The 15,583-nt window shown below is 38.1% G+C and overlaps 1 protein-coding gene across 1 annotated transcript; it reads left to right on the top strand.

The window, feature by feature from the left end:
* Positions 1–765: 765 nt before the first annotated feature.
* Positions 766–11,005, top strand: asb2a.2 (ankyrin repeat and SOCS box containing 2a, tandem duplicate 2). The gene is made up of 11 exons (XM_073817161.1): positions 766–874; positions 1,342–1,563; positions 3,196–3,318; positions 4,010–4,179; positions 4,263–4,418; positions 4,501–4,746; positions 4,868–5,039; positions 6,782–7,352; positions 7,860–8,013; positions 8,116–8,283; positions 9,225–11,005. Exons 2-10 carry the CDS (start codon positions 1,349–1,351, stop codon positions 8,265–8,267), a joined length of 1,959 nt encoding a protein of 652 aa, XP_073673262.1. The 5' UTR covers positions 766–874; positions 1,342–1,348; the 3' UTR covers positions 8,268–8,283; positions 9,225–11,005.
* The last annotated feature ends 4,578 nt before the right edge of the window (positions 11,006–15,583 follow it).

Raw genomic sequence — 15,583 nt, 5'->3', positions numbered from 1 at the left:
CATATTACTAATCAAAAATTAAATTTTTATATAATTATAGTAGGAATTTTACAAAAAATCTTCATGGAACATGATCTTCACTTAATTTCCTAATGATTTTTGGCATAAAAGAAAAATCAATCATTTTGACCTATACTATGTATTTTTGGCTATTGCTACAAATATACCCCAGCGACTTAAGACTGGTTTTGTGGTCCAGGGTCACATATAGTGTGCGGAAAGCCCTATTGGTCATTACAGGATACAATGTTAATCTTTACACTCTCACTGGGGTGATACCCTTTCAAAAGGTACTCATATGTACCATTTAAGTACTAATGTGTACACTTAGGAACTAATATGTAACTTTAAGGCACTTATATGCACCCTTTATTGGGTAAATACAGTATAAGAGTATCTTATTTACCACTGTGACAGCTTCTGTACCTTTTTTTTTCCTGAGAGTGTACACTATAGTGTATTTTACAAACTATAATGTTCTTTACAAGAAAAAAACAGGCATTATTTTACAGAAGCTTGAAATGTATTCAAAGGTTTTTTTTGTTTGTTTTTTAACCACTGAATGAAGTCCGTGGTACAAGATATGTCAACTTTATTATCATTTGTAGCAAATTTGAATTCTGTTGAAAAAAACAGTTCTGCTTTTGCTGTTTCTTAACTCTTATGCAAGGACGATCATGTCACATCTAAGCCAGACATCACATGCAAGCCTAGCAGATATATTTATAAGGCAATCAGTTTATTTATGCCGTGACATGAAATCAAGACCTCTTAGAGACTCTTCATAAAGCAGCACGCAGCAGCAAGTGCTCTACAGAGAAAGGAGAAGACTTACATGCACCACAACATATAATAATTGATGTCCTGTAGAAAGGTAGGTGGACTTCTCAATGATGGTAGTAATGAATTATAGCAATGATGTTAGGACTTGTAAGCAAACTTGTGTACTGTTGTCCTGGTGAAAAAAACAGCATATGCTGGTAAGGTAGTTTTGATGCTGGGATGCTGGTTAGGTATGTTTTGATGCTGGTTTAAGCTGGTCCTTTACTGGTTTATGCTGGTCCTTAGCTGGTCAAGGACCAGCATAAACCAGCAACTGACCTGCTTAAACCAGCATCAAAACCTACCTAACCAGCATATGCTGTTTTCTTCAACAGGTTGAAGATTAGAATTTAGAATCATGTTTACAGATCAATGGCAGAAACAGGAACACCACCCTGGCATTTTAATGAATTATGTTTTAGTGAATTCACATTACAATTTCTGTCACTGATTAATGTTGAAATAATGTGATCTGAATGTTCATCGGTGTTCACATTTTAGTGCACCTTACTATCACAGGTGCACAATGGCAGCAGCCAGTGTGAAAAGGACAACATCAGAAGAACTGGATGACTTCAGAGCTAATGCACACTTTTCTCAAGACCAGCTGTTGCAGATAGCCATTGAACGAAGTCTAGCTGACGCCAATTCAACTCCATGGCAGAATCGACAAATGCATGCCCACCCACATCTAGCTACACAACAATCATCATCCAGCTCTAATTCGGCAAACCCTCCCAGGTGATTTTTTATTTTCCTGTTGTCATTTATTTTCACTTTTAAACATAAAGGTTCTAACAGGAGGTATTTTCAGTGATGCCATAGAATATGGGCACCTAGTCCTGCTCTTTGAGGGCCAACGTCCTGCAGAGTTTGGCTCAAACCTGCTCAAACACACCTAAACATTTCTAGCCAGTCTGAAGATCTTGATTAGCTGGTTCAGGTGTGTTCGGTTATAGTTGGAGCTAAACTCTGCAGAACAGTGGCCCTTAAGCAACAGGTTTGGACACCCCTGCCATAGAAGAACTGGGTTCCCCAAATGGGTTTTTTTAGTCTGAAGAACTTTTTAAAATCAAAAGAATCTTTTTCCACTTTGTGGAAAGGGAAGCTTCCATGGATGTTGATTGAAGGTTCTTCAAGAACCTATATTGTTAACAGTGCAATCAATTATGTACAGTTAAAGTCAAAAGTTTACAGAATCTGCAAAATGTTAATATCAGACAAAATGCATGTTTTTTTTTTTTTTTTTGTAGTATAGACCTGAATAAATATTTCATAGAAAAGACATTTACATATAGTCCACAAGAGAAAATATAATAGTTGAATTTATAAAAATTACCCCGTTCAAAAGTTTACATACACTTGATTCTTAATACTGTGTTGTTGCCTGATTGATCCACAGCTGTGGTTTTTTTTTTTTTTTTTTTTTTTTTAGTGATAGTTGTTCATGGGTTCCTTGCTTGTCCTGAACAGTTAAACTGCTCGCTGCTCTTCAGAAAAATCCTTTAGGTCTCACAAATTCTTTGGTTTTTCAGCATTTTTGTGCATTTGAACCCATTTCAACAATGTATGATTTTGAGATAAATTTTTTCACACTGAGGACAACTGAGGGATTCATATGCAACTATTACAGAAGCTTCAAATGCTCACTGATGCTTCAGAAGGAAACACAATGCATTAATAGCCAGAGTATGTAAACTGTCGTAAAGAATTTATGTTTTTTGATTAAAACATTTTAGGATTTCCCCCCATATAGTGGACTTCTATGGTGCCTGTGAGTTTGAACTTCCACAATGCAATTTTAATGCAGCTTCAAAGGGCTCTAAATGATCCCAACCAAGGAAGAAGTGTCTCATCTAGTCAAACGAAATATTTTCTACAAAAAAATTTCAATTTAGATAATTTTTAACCTCAAAGGCTTGTCTTTTCCTTTTTTTCCCTAACTGTCTCAAACCAAAATACACAGAGTACATGCAGAGCTAGACAAGACGAGCATTTGAGGTTAAAAAGGATATAAATTGTCATTTTTTTGTAGAAAATAACTGATCGTTTCACTAGATAAAATACTTCTTCCTCAGCTGGGATAATTTAGAGCCCTATGAAGCTGCATTTAAACTGAATTTTGGAAGTTCAAACTCAAAGGCACCATAGAAGTCCATTAGATGGAGAGAAATCCTGAAATGTTTTCCTCAAAAAACATAATCACTTTAGGACTGAAAGACATGAACATCATGGATGACAAGGGGGTGAGTAAATGATCTGTACATTTTTCTGAACTTAAATGCGTTGTGTTTACTTCTGAAGCATCAGGGAGTGTGTGAGTGTTTATCTCCTGCAAATATATAAAGAACTTTATTGCTGTCTTTATTTCAGTGAGATGACGTGTGCAAAAATGGACAGAAGTTTTCACAATCATTTCTTTAGCAAAGACCAAGAAAAAGTGATTGCCTGGACAAGGCACAATGGACACCTGCAGGTCACAGTGGAGACTGTGACGTGAGTGGCAAGACTAATTTAATTTCATTTGTGTGTGTGTGAGCCATTTTTCTGAATATCAACGACTGGTTTACATACCAACAGAACGACTGTGAGCGTAACAGGCCTATTGCTTTTTTTTACAACCGTTCAATGAATGAAGCTACGTTTCTTAAAAGCATTGTGAACCAAGCTGATCACAGAGACCACTAGTGGGAATAATTCTTCGATCTACTGGGGCTTATGATCCTACTGGGAAATGCAGCCCAGTATTAATTAACTTATATTTCAGATAAAATATTGTGACAATATTCCCTCCACATTTCAGAATGACACACTATATTGTTTCCTTTCTGAATGGAATTAAAGAAATACTTCATGCAAAAGTGAAAAATTCGGTCTTTTTATCGATGTCCTTACTACCTTTCTGGGCCTTGAACATGTCAGTTGCGCTGCAGTCTATGTTGGGTCAGATGCTCTTGGGTTTCATCAAAAATATCTTAATTTGTGTTAAGATTAATGACATCTCTTTTTTTAACAAATCATTAGAATGAAGGCGTTAATGACTCACTCATAACTAATCACTTATTGCCACCTACTGGCATAAGAATGTAACAGAAATAGTCAAGAATTAGGTCAAGAGTTACTGTGTTGCTTATTGGTCTTAACAGCCCTTAAGATTCTTGTTCTTAAGATCTGTTTGTTCTTCTAGTGGTTTAGACCCTTTTCTCTCAGCAATTTGGAGAGGGGATGCAAAGGTTCTACAAGACATCATTAACTCAAAATCTAAAAATCTTGATGAACCCAATACAGACGGCTGGTTACCGCTTCATGAGTCTGCATACTATGGCCATGTCGAGTGCCTAAAGATTTTGCTCGAAGGTGATGAATAAATCAATTTCTTATTATGTCCAGTCCAGAATCACATTCTCAAAAATGACATTTGTATCCCATCTCTCCCACAGCCAACCCAGATTCAATCAACAAACGAACAAACAGAAGTCAAACCCCGCTCATGCTGGCAGTCAGTCGCAAACATCTTTCTTGTGTCAAGCTCCTCTTGCGCGAAGGAGCCGATCCTAACCTTGCAAACAATCAGTGGGAGACGCCACTGAACAAAGGTAAACATTTTAGCATGATATTGTATCTCTCAACAACTAAAGACCAGGAAGAGGTCTGAACAATCACTCTTGTTTTTTACAGCATGTGAGAAAGCTAATGAAGATATAGTGGAGCTTCTTTTGAGATTTGGAGCTTCACCATCCAAAGCCTGTCTTCAAGGTGGGACTCCACTACATGAAGCAGTGAGGAACAAAAAGTTAGACATCTGTAAGATGCTGATAGAAGCAGGGGCAAAGCTGTGGACGAAAAATGTTTATGGCATTGACCCTGTGTTTACGGCTGCTCAATGTAATGCTGTTGAAGAGCTTAACTACCTAATATATAAAGGTAATAATTTTTTATTACTTTTTTTTGGGGGGGAGGGGGGGGGAGGGGAATTGAACTTAAAATCTATTAAATACTTAGTTTTTTCATTGTAGTAGCATTAACCTAGTGACCTTTTCTCTAGGGGGTGATGTAAATACCCAGGCAAATGATGATGCGACCGCATTGTTCGAGGCTTCTAAGAACGGTAATGTGGAAGTTGTTGAGATTCTCTTGTCAAAAAAAGCTGATGTTAACAAAGCCAACAAAACTGGATTACTTCCTATTCATGTTGCAGCAAAGAATGGTCATGATAGGTTAGTAGGCCTACTACAGAATATTACAGCTGATTTCATATTTGTGACCCCGGACCACAAGACCAGTCATAAGCGTTAATATTTGGACAAGATACAACTATTTGACCATCTGGAATGTAAGGGTGCAAAAAATTTTAATATTGAGACAATAAAGTTCTCCAGATGACGTTCTTAGCAATGCATATCACTAATCAGAAATTAAGTTTTGATATATTAATGGTAGGAAATTTACAAAATACACATTTTGATCTTTACTTAAAGGGGTAGTTCACCCCAAAAAATTGATGTTTATTTGCTTACCCCCAGGGAATTCAAAATTTAGGTGACTTTGTTTCTTCAGTAGAACACAAACGAGATTTTTAACTCCAACTGTTGCAGTCTGTCAGCCATATGATGGCCGTCAATGGGTCCACGGCTTTAAGAGTAAAAAAAAAAAACATACACAGACAAAACCAAATTAAACCCTGCGGCTCGTGACGATACATTGAGGTCTTAAGACACCCAAAAACCTGTCTATGCAAGATACTGAACAGTATTTATAGAATTTTTTATCTCTGATCCACCGCAATGTCCAACTGTCCCGAGAGAATTCACAACAGCTGGCGCATCTGTGTAATTAATGGTTTTCGTGAGGGAATGAATTACAAATCCCATTAAGCATTGCAAATGACATTTAAATGACAAAATATGCATATATAAGTATTTTGAGAGCAAAGCGCTTGTTACAATTCTCTGATAGTTGTTGCTTTCTTTGCAGAATCATGGGTAATTTAGTTTTACACTAGGATTCAACTGATAAACATGATTCTTTTAAAAATAGACTATATAAATATTAACCTATAAGTAAATCTAAAATAATTTCAGTTTAAAAGAATATTTCATGTCCAAGTATTTATTTATTTTGTGTGTAGCCATGTAATAAGTGGAAAGAATTAAAATTTCCTAATCGTATACTCACCCCTATCCCATCCAAGTGTCATGTCTTTTATCTTCAGTCGAATAGAAATTAAGGTATTTGAGGAAAACATTCCAGGATTTTTCTCCATATAGCGGGGATCAACGGGTTGAAGAAGCAAAAGGTGCAGTTTCGAAGGCCTCTACACAATCCCAGCTGAGGAATAAGGGTCTTATCTAGCGAAACAATCGCCCATTTTCTACAAAAAAAGGAAAAACTGATATACTTTTTAACCACAAATTCTAGTCTTGTACTAGCTTGACTTCACGCATTACGTTATCACATTGGAAAGGTTAAACGTGACAATGCCGGAAGCACTGACCCAGTGTTTACAAAGGGAATGTGCAAAGTCAAACCAATTCACACAAAATCAATACGCAAAACAATAATGTCTGACAATTTTGATGTTGGAGAGCACACAGACAAACAACTTGTGCATGACCTTTCCAACCTGATTATGTAATGTGGTTCAAAAGAATATTATTTTTTTATTTTTTTTAGAAAATGACTGATGGTTTCGCTGGATAAGACAATTATATCATGACTGAGATCATATAGAGTCCTTTGAAGTTGTACTTAAACTTCAGTTTGGACCTTCAAGCCCTGTGATTTTCATTAAAGCCCACTAAATGGAGAAAAATCCTGGAATGTTTTCCTTAAAAAACTGCCTTTTTGACTGAAGAACTGACAAGAGGTAAGTAAATTATCCAGAAATTTTAATTCAGGAGTGAACTAATCCTTTAATGAAGAAATATATATAAATATCTCTCTTTCTCATCTTCCTTAGCATTGTTGCCATGCTACTCCCCAAAACTAACGCAGTCAAAGTGATGCGCTCTGGCATCAGTCCAATTCATTTCGCTGCGGAACGCAACAGAGATAACGTTCTAGAAATGTTAATTGAGGCTGGATATGATGTCAATTCCACGCTGTCAGATGATTGGTCAAAAATGTATGAAGATCGTCGCAGCACGGCTCTGTACTCGGCTGTGGTAAACAGAAACGTTGAGGCAGCTGCTATGCTGTTAGAAGCAGAAGCTGATCCAAACCTGGATATTTTCAACCCCCTGCTGGTGGCTGTTAGGAAAGGAAGTATGGAAATGGTGTCCTTATTGGTGAAGCACGGTGCTAATGTCAACGCCCTGCTGCCAACTCATCCCACCAGCTTCCCGGCGGCTTTGGTTTTTTGTATGAAGTACAAAGCAATGATGAAGTACCTGTTGGACAATGGCTGTGATGCACTATCATGTTTTAACTGTCAATTCGGCAGTAATCCTCATCCCCCTATTAAAACAAGACGAAACAGACGAGAAACAATGTATTATTTCAATGATGAACCATCAGAATTCTGCGTAGAGGTATGGGTTTTGTTGTCCGGCCAAATTATCTATATTATAGATATTTCAGTATTATATGGGACCCTAAACCACAAAACCAGTCTTAAGTAGCACAGGTATATTTATAGCAATAGGCAAATATACATTGTATGGTCATGTTCATGTTCCAGATCATGTTCCAAGAAGAAATTTTCTATATATCAAAACTTAATTTTTGATTGATAAAAACTTCCTTTGGACAACATTAAAGGCAATTTATTTTTATTTTTTAGATTATTTAGATTTTTTTTGCACCCTCAAATTCCAGATTTTCAAATAGTTTTATCTGGGCCAAATATTGTCCTATCCTAACAAGTTTATTAATTTAGCTTTCAGATGATTTATTTAAAAAAAATTGACACTTATGACTGGTTTTGTGGTCTAGGGTCACACACATATATATATATATATATATATTATACTGTTCAGTTTCACATTTACTATTTACTTTCAAATCAGATTCTTTGATATTTATTTGTTTACTTACAGTTTTGTGAGATCATCTCTACTCCCTTATTCACCGGCTGGGTGGGAACCATCATAGACATGCTACTTGACTATGTGGGTCATGTTAAACTCTGCTCTAGAATAACTGAACACCTAGATGGCAATAAAGATTGGGCCCATATTAAAGAAAAATCAGGTAAGAATGTTCTTTATAATCCCTCAAATTGCAGATTTTTTAAGTTGATTAAAAAAATGAACTAAAAATGAAAAACTAAAACCCAACCACCTTCTATTACAGTTCTTCCTTGCACATTGATGCATCTGTGCAGACTCAATATTCGCCAACGAATGGGCCTCCACAGACTCCAGCAAATCAGTGGTCTTTCTCTACCAGGAAGGCTAATCAAGTTTTTGACTTATGAACGAGAATCATTCGAAGATATTCTGTGATGAACAGCATGCCATTTAGCCTAGAATCTAGACGCGCCCCTAGCGGCAGCAAATTACATTTGCTTCTAAGGTCAGTCTAGTTACTCTCAATTCACTTAAATTTCCGAAAAATCCAAGATGTACCGGGCCAATCACGAGTCGGTGGGCGGGCTTAACATGATGACGTCTGACCTGCGACCATAAATTCAGTCAGACATGAATTCCTGGTCCCGTGAATTAAGCGTGGAAAACTGAACAGTATTTATATATTTTTTTACTTTTGATACACACCCACGTCCATGTGTCCTGAGCAGGAGCTCGTTACATCTGAACGCGCTGTGGTGTAGAATACGCAAACACCGGAAGCGATCTGTGGCGTGTATAGGACACTCATTGTTTACACAGCACAAGAGATTGTGGATATAGCGGCTATTCAAAATGGTAATTACTTGCGCTTGTCCTGGTTGTTCAAACCCATTTAAAGCTGAAAAAGATTACGTTTGCTTGCGCAAACTCATCCTGGACTTTTTTTTACATATTTCCCCTTTCGGTGTTTGCGTATACTACATCAAAGCGCGTTCACATGTGACGAGTCGAATCATAGATATGCTAAACTCGTGCTCATGACAGATGGACGTGGGTATGTATCTTAGGACATCAATGTATCGTCACGAGCCGCAGGGTGTAATTTGGATTTGTCTGTGCATGTTTTTGTTTACTTTTAAAGGTTTAGTGCCCATCTATGTCTATTATTTAGCTGACAGACTGCACAGTGCACTGATTTTTGTTAAAAATCTTCGTCGCTCTGACTACGTCACCTGACCGACTAAGTCTCTGATTGGTTGTAGCGCTATCCTATTGCGTGGAGAGGAGTTTGAAAGACAACCGTTTATCCCACCCCTCCGGTTGAGCCCTGTCTATGGAGAGTGCCCAGACCCTACATTTATGTGGGTCTGGCTTGCCAGGCTACATGCCATTATTAATTGTAAACAGAACATGCTGCTTCGAAATGTCTTGTTACAGACATAGTGTAATGAATTGTAGATTAAAAAGCTTGAGGTCTTAAAATCATTTAGCAGAATTAATTTGAGTTTGTATTCTTTATACATGTAAATAAAATATTATTTAAATGTACATGTATATATAGAAAGTATAAAATCAGAACTAGCACATAAGTAACTGCAGCATATGAAGTGCTGGCTTTCAGTTTTGCAATATATAATTTTATATATATAGGTGCATAAGTAAATGCATATGTAAAAACTAAGGCTTTTTATAATGTGACTAAGTCAATCTTTCTACTCTTTAAATTCATTAAAAAATTAAAATACTCACTCTCATGTCCTTCCAAACCCAAAAGACCTTCGTTCATCTTTGAAACACTAATTCAAATATTTTTGCTTAAATCCCAGAGCTTTCTGACCCTGCATAGACAGCAACTGACATATTCAAGGTCCAGAAAGGTAGCAAGAACATTGATAAAATAGTCCATATGACAGTGGTTCAACAGAAATTTTATAAAGCTATGAGAATACTTGCGCAAACGAAAAAAAAAAAAAACTTTATTCATCAATTTTTTCTTCTTTTCCATCTCAGTCTTGAATTTGTGATCAATAAAGTGCCAACTGATGTCACATGGACTATTTTATCAATCTCCGCACTACTTTTCTGGGCCTTGAATGTGGTAGTACTACTCTTGTCTATGCAGGGTCAAAAGGCAATTTCATCAAAAATATCTTAATTTTAAAGGTCTTACAGATTTGGAACAACATGAGGGTGAGTAATTAATGACAGAATTGTTAGTTTTGGGTGAACTATTCCTTATATGTTTAGTGTAATGTTTTGTTATTCTGCTATAATACCATGACAGTGGTGTATTCTGTCAGATTATGTGTAGATTTAGATTTTAGAACTTTGTAATTAAGGTGAAGAAGTAGTTATTGTAAACTAGCTTTATAAATTAGTTAACAGTGATCTACAGACAACTTGTCAGATTATAAGCAGAATTTGATCTTAGATTTTTGTGTAACTCCTGTAGTATTACTGTAAATTTGTGGTGTTTTCTGTTTGCTTGAGACTGTCTCTGAGATATTGCAGTAAAAAAAAAAAAAAAAACCTTGCATCTTATTGCAAGTGTTTGCCAAGTCTCCTGAAAGTCTACTATTCTTGCTACAGAGGGTGAAGTTGGAGCTGTTCATCAGAACAGGCACGCGCAGAGGGGGGGGGGCGGAGGGTGCTTGAGCACCTGCCCTTTTGGCTCCTGGTGATCAAAGTGCCCTTTTGTTAAGATTTTTTTTTTTTATGTAATAATATAAAAATAAAATATTTATAAAAATATCGAATTCGCGACAGCCTGCCCAATCGAACTTTTAGTAAAATTAATTAATAATGTTTTAGCTGTAATAGAATGACCCTCGTCACGTGACGACCCCACCCGGAAGTTCAGGACGATCCGATTATGTTTATATTATAACGCCAAGGATAGACACGTTCGTGGCTGCTGGTGGTGTTTTCACCAGATTTAATGTTACTTATCAGAATCACAGTTTTTATGAATCTCTAATATAAGGTGACCAGACAACACCTGGTTATTTTAGGCAATTCAGAAAACTTGGGCAAAACATGTCCCTGGTAAATGGTACCTAGTCTGGTCCCCTTACTCTGATAAGCAGGAGAGTTCAGTAAACCAGGATTGGAAATTAACGAGGGCTTGTGGCAAAAATTGCACTGAAATGAACAAAAATTCCCCTATAAATTCAAGACAAAGTCACAAACTTGAATGGAATGAATGAATTAAAAATTTGCGGAATTACATTTAGATTCGCTCACACTGCATCAGATTACTTTTATGCACTGTATTGTGCAGCGTTGAGGCTTATAACCAATCAAACAAATTTCTGTTGAACTTAGGAATGCACTGGTGTGTGTGACTTGGCTAATGTCACTGAACAACATTTTTGTCTATGAAGCCAGAATGTGATGTGCCCAAAATAAAACAAAAAAAGTTTTATATTGTTTTCTATATTGATATTAGTCTAATAATCATTATTATAATAAAAAAAGCAGTAATCTACAATAATGATTTTTTTTTCATAATATTGCAGGCCAATGAGCTTCTGTTTTTTACATGTATAATTTAAATACAATTTTAAACAGTTTATTGTTATTGACAACAGTTTACAATATTAAAGTAATGGGGTAAATTTAAGTATTTGACATATGTGACCCTGGTCATTTATTTATTTATTTATTTATTTATTTTAATTAAGATTTATACATCATCTGAAAGCTGAATAAATAAACTTTCCATTGATGTATGGTTTGTTAGGATAAACAATATTTGGCCAAGGAATCTATAATATTGAGAAAACGTCTCAGGTTACGGATGTAACCATGGTTCCCTGAGAAAGGGAACGAGACACTGCGTCCTCTAGAGGACACTAGGAGAACCACCATGAGTGTGACTCGTGTCTGAAGAATACATAAAAAAATTACAATGAAATGGCCTGAGACAGCTATGACATCACTGCGCCATGCCCATCGCTGCCGGTGCGTCACTACCGGGGCAACCACAGTATAACGGGGCGCCGGTATAACACAACATTTGCTTCTTAATCTGAAGCTTACGTCTGAAGCATGGCGAACAGACTAGAGGATGCAGTGTCTCGTTTCCCTTTTCAGAGAACCATGGTTACATACGTAACCTGAGACGTTGCCTTCCGAAAGAAGTCTCACTGCATCTTCTAGAGGACACTAGAGGAACGGTTGCCATGGAAGAGAGGGAAGAACAACTTGCCACCAAGGAATGGTGCTCAGAGAGAACCTTTATAAAAAGGATATCCGCCAAGAGTAGGCTCCAAACCCTGAGAGACAGGGAGGAACACCTGACCCGCCAGAGGGTGACATTCTGAATGGCGATTCATTAGGACAAGCTCCTAACCCTGAAACCAGAGAGGAACACCTGTCCTACTGAGGGGCACTCTAAGGGGACCTTTCCACAGAAAGGGGAGTAAGCCATACCCCGTACACGAGGCCTGTGGAGTAAAAATCAACCTTAGATGCAATAAGGATGGGGTCCTAACCCTAAGAGACAGGGAGGAAAACCGGACCCACCAGAGGGTGGAGCTCTATAAAAACCCTTCCGCAGAAAGGGGAGCATGCCAACCCTATCCATTAACCCTTATAGCTGCACAAAAAGCAAACTCTTTGGGCTGAATAGGTGGTGCTTACGAAAGGTTTAGCCAAAACCAACCCTAAGTGTATTAATGCTTCTGTCTCGACAGGAGCATGGGGCTCCGGCCTGGCCAGATTTCTGCAGAATCTGAAAGAGCAGGAAGCCTGAGAGGATATTCCACAGAGTCAACACTCAACCTTCAGCAAAGGGATATTTTCCAAGAGCTTACCTGGAAAGAGAACCGTAGCCTTAAAGAAGTGCTGTAGCAGGGACCTGAAGGCCAAAAGTGGCCATGACAATAAATAAGTCGAGGACAGATCCAAATAGACAAGTAGGCCACAGTCATAGTCGAAAGACCAGAGCAGGGTGCTCGAAGAGGACCTACCAAGGAGCAAGATAAACACCACAAACAGGTCCCAGAAATACAGCAAAACAGACTGGACACAAGGTAACAGGATCGTACTCACCCATTCCATTGCGCACAAATCCAATAGGCCAGGAAAACCTTTCCGTGAAGCTGCCCAGACCATCATAGTGGGCCATCTACTTATAATCCTAGCAGGAGAGATAGCACTGTCTAGGCAGTGGCTTGGGATACCACTGCTTAAAACCCTAAAAAGGGGAGCAATCACCAAACTAGCAGAAAGGTATTCTCAGGTAGACAATGTGTCTGGGAAGGCTAACAGATCAGCGAAAAAACCCCGGTAAACCTTCCTAGAAGCAGCCTAAACCAGAGTGGGCTGTCTACTTACAACCCTAGCAGGGGAGACAGCACCATCTAGGCAAGGGCTTAAGAGAACCGTTCAAAAACCTTAGGAAGGGGAGCAGTCAGTGAGCTAACATGCAGACATCCTCAGATATCTGTATCTATAGGAAGGCATATTGCAGCACATATTCAGCTCGCACGGGAACTAAACACTTTCCCCAAAATTCCAAACCACCAAATTCCCCCAGGAATTAAGCAAACATGGAGCTGCAGGCAACACCACGAATGCACTGTTTATGCCATGAGAGGCAAACACACTCATGTAAAATCAGGAAAACAGAGAAACTCACCTCCCTCCTTTGCGAATGCATCTAGATGAGCACATCAGTTCCTTCGAGAGCTGGATGCGCTGCTATTCACCACACCCACATAGCCCGCGAGCTTGTGAAAGCGGGTATGAGAGCGTGCCTCTCGTAACAAACAATCAATTAATGCAACGATTGCATTCCACTCCATCGAGAGCTGATTTTGCTTGCTTCTCACCATACATACACACAGCTCGAGCCATATGAAAGTTGCGGGTATTAGAGCAAACCTGATCTCACAAGAAACAAGGAATGAATGCAACGATCGCATTCAATCCCTCGCACAACAAACTCCCTTGGGAGCTGAAAGCACTTGCTCTTTACCACACACGTCACATGTGAGCCATAATTCTAAGCCTCTGGTGAGAGAACATGTACTCAGACAAAAAGTCAGTGAAGACGAAGAAGAGAATGTTGTGTTCTACCGGCGCTACTTTATACTGTGGTTGCCCTGATAGTGACGCACCGGCAGTGACGGTCACGCTGCAGTGACGTTATAAGCTGTCACCGGCCATTTCATTTTTCATATGTATTCTTCAGACACGAGTCTCGCTGATGGCGGTTTCCCTAGTGTCCTCTAGAGGACGCAGTGAGAGTTCCCTCAGAAGGGAATCACCTTTACAGTTGTCCAAGTTAGCAATGCATATTACTAATCAAAAATTAAGCTTTAATATTTTTACAATAGAAAATTTACTAAATATCTTCATGGAACATGATCTTTACTTAATATCCTGGTGATATCTGACATAACAGAGAAACTGATCATTTTGACCCATACAATATATTTTTAGCTATTGCTACAAATATACCTGTGCTACTTAAGACTGGTTTTGTGGTCCAGGGTCACATATGGTTTTTATAATAACAAGGTAATTCTAGAAATACCCACACAATCAGTTCCAGGGGGCAAACATTAATGGAAAAGTTCATTTCTGACCCTGCAGTAAAACAGCTGCAGTAAAACTTCAGGGCAACTCACAATGCGCCGACAGACACAGACTAACACGACAGCCGACAGAGTACAGTATGTCACTTCTCAGACATTTCAAGACCTGACAAATGACGATTCAACATGTTCAACTAGTGAAAAAAGCCAGCAGATGCTGACAAGTGTAGCACACTGATCAGACAAAATCCGACGAACGTGCCTGTGAGTGCGGTGTAAATTAGCCTTTAGAGGTAAAAGGTAAAACAGCTCATTGGCAACCACCGAAAGTCTTATGATCAGTGTAAGTTTACCCTTAAGGTCACCTTAAATATCCTTCTGAATGTAAATCATTTGAATCTCATACTTCGAACTGATGCTTATGTAGTTAGCTGTGATTTAGATAAGCTCTATAATTAGCAAATAAGGCAGACACATGTGAAAATAACCTTTGCTACCATTCTTGCTCTGAACTTTTAATCATGTCCTTTAAAACCAAATATTGGTCATTTAATAATAATTACAACATGTCTTATCAAAACTGCTAAACAAGCAAAATTATTTACAAATGTCAAGCAGAAAAAAAATCCTCTGGTGTCTGCACAAACGCCTAGGTATCTTCTTTCTGACCCTTGGAAGACCTTCTAATGAAACAAGGTCACAAAAATGCAACCTACTAACTTAGTGTGTTGTGCAACCCTCTTGCTTATTTGATAATGACTGTCAAATTATTCATCCATTATACGCAATGGCAAATATATAAAACAAGTTTATAACCTTGATGAGATGTCCACTTGACCTTAACTTGACAGCTTTACCTAAAAATAAGGAATAAGGTATTCACACAATGCTTTTCTATGTCCTGTTTGTCTCGTAGCCTTGACACACCTGTAACCTGACACAGCAAAAACACCCTAACAATTTAACCCAGTTAGGCACTAACGGCTTCACTTAACAAAGCCAACGTATGAAAGGAAGTACATCTATTATTTACACATACATACTACACTCTTAAATTATTGTTTTTTTGCTATCTTTTAAAATCCAGTTTAATCAAGAAATCTTCTGTTTGAGGTATTTTCAGGTACTGTATTTCTGGAAGCACAATTCATTTCACTAGACCCCAAAGACTCCCTTTGTAATCTACACCAGGTCTGCAACCCCTCA

Source organism: Garra rufa, chromosome 13 (genome assembly GCF_049309525.1).
Source record: "Garra rufa chromosome 13, GarRuf1.0, whole genome shotgun sequence".
Lineage (NCBI taxonomy): Eukaryota > Metazoa > Chordata > Actinopteri > Cypriniformes > Cyprinidae > Garra > Garra rufa.
The sequence above is the reverse complement of the archived record's forward strand: the minus strand, read 5'-3'. Positions and strand labels throughout refer to the sequence as shown.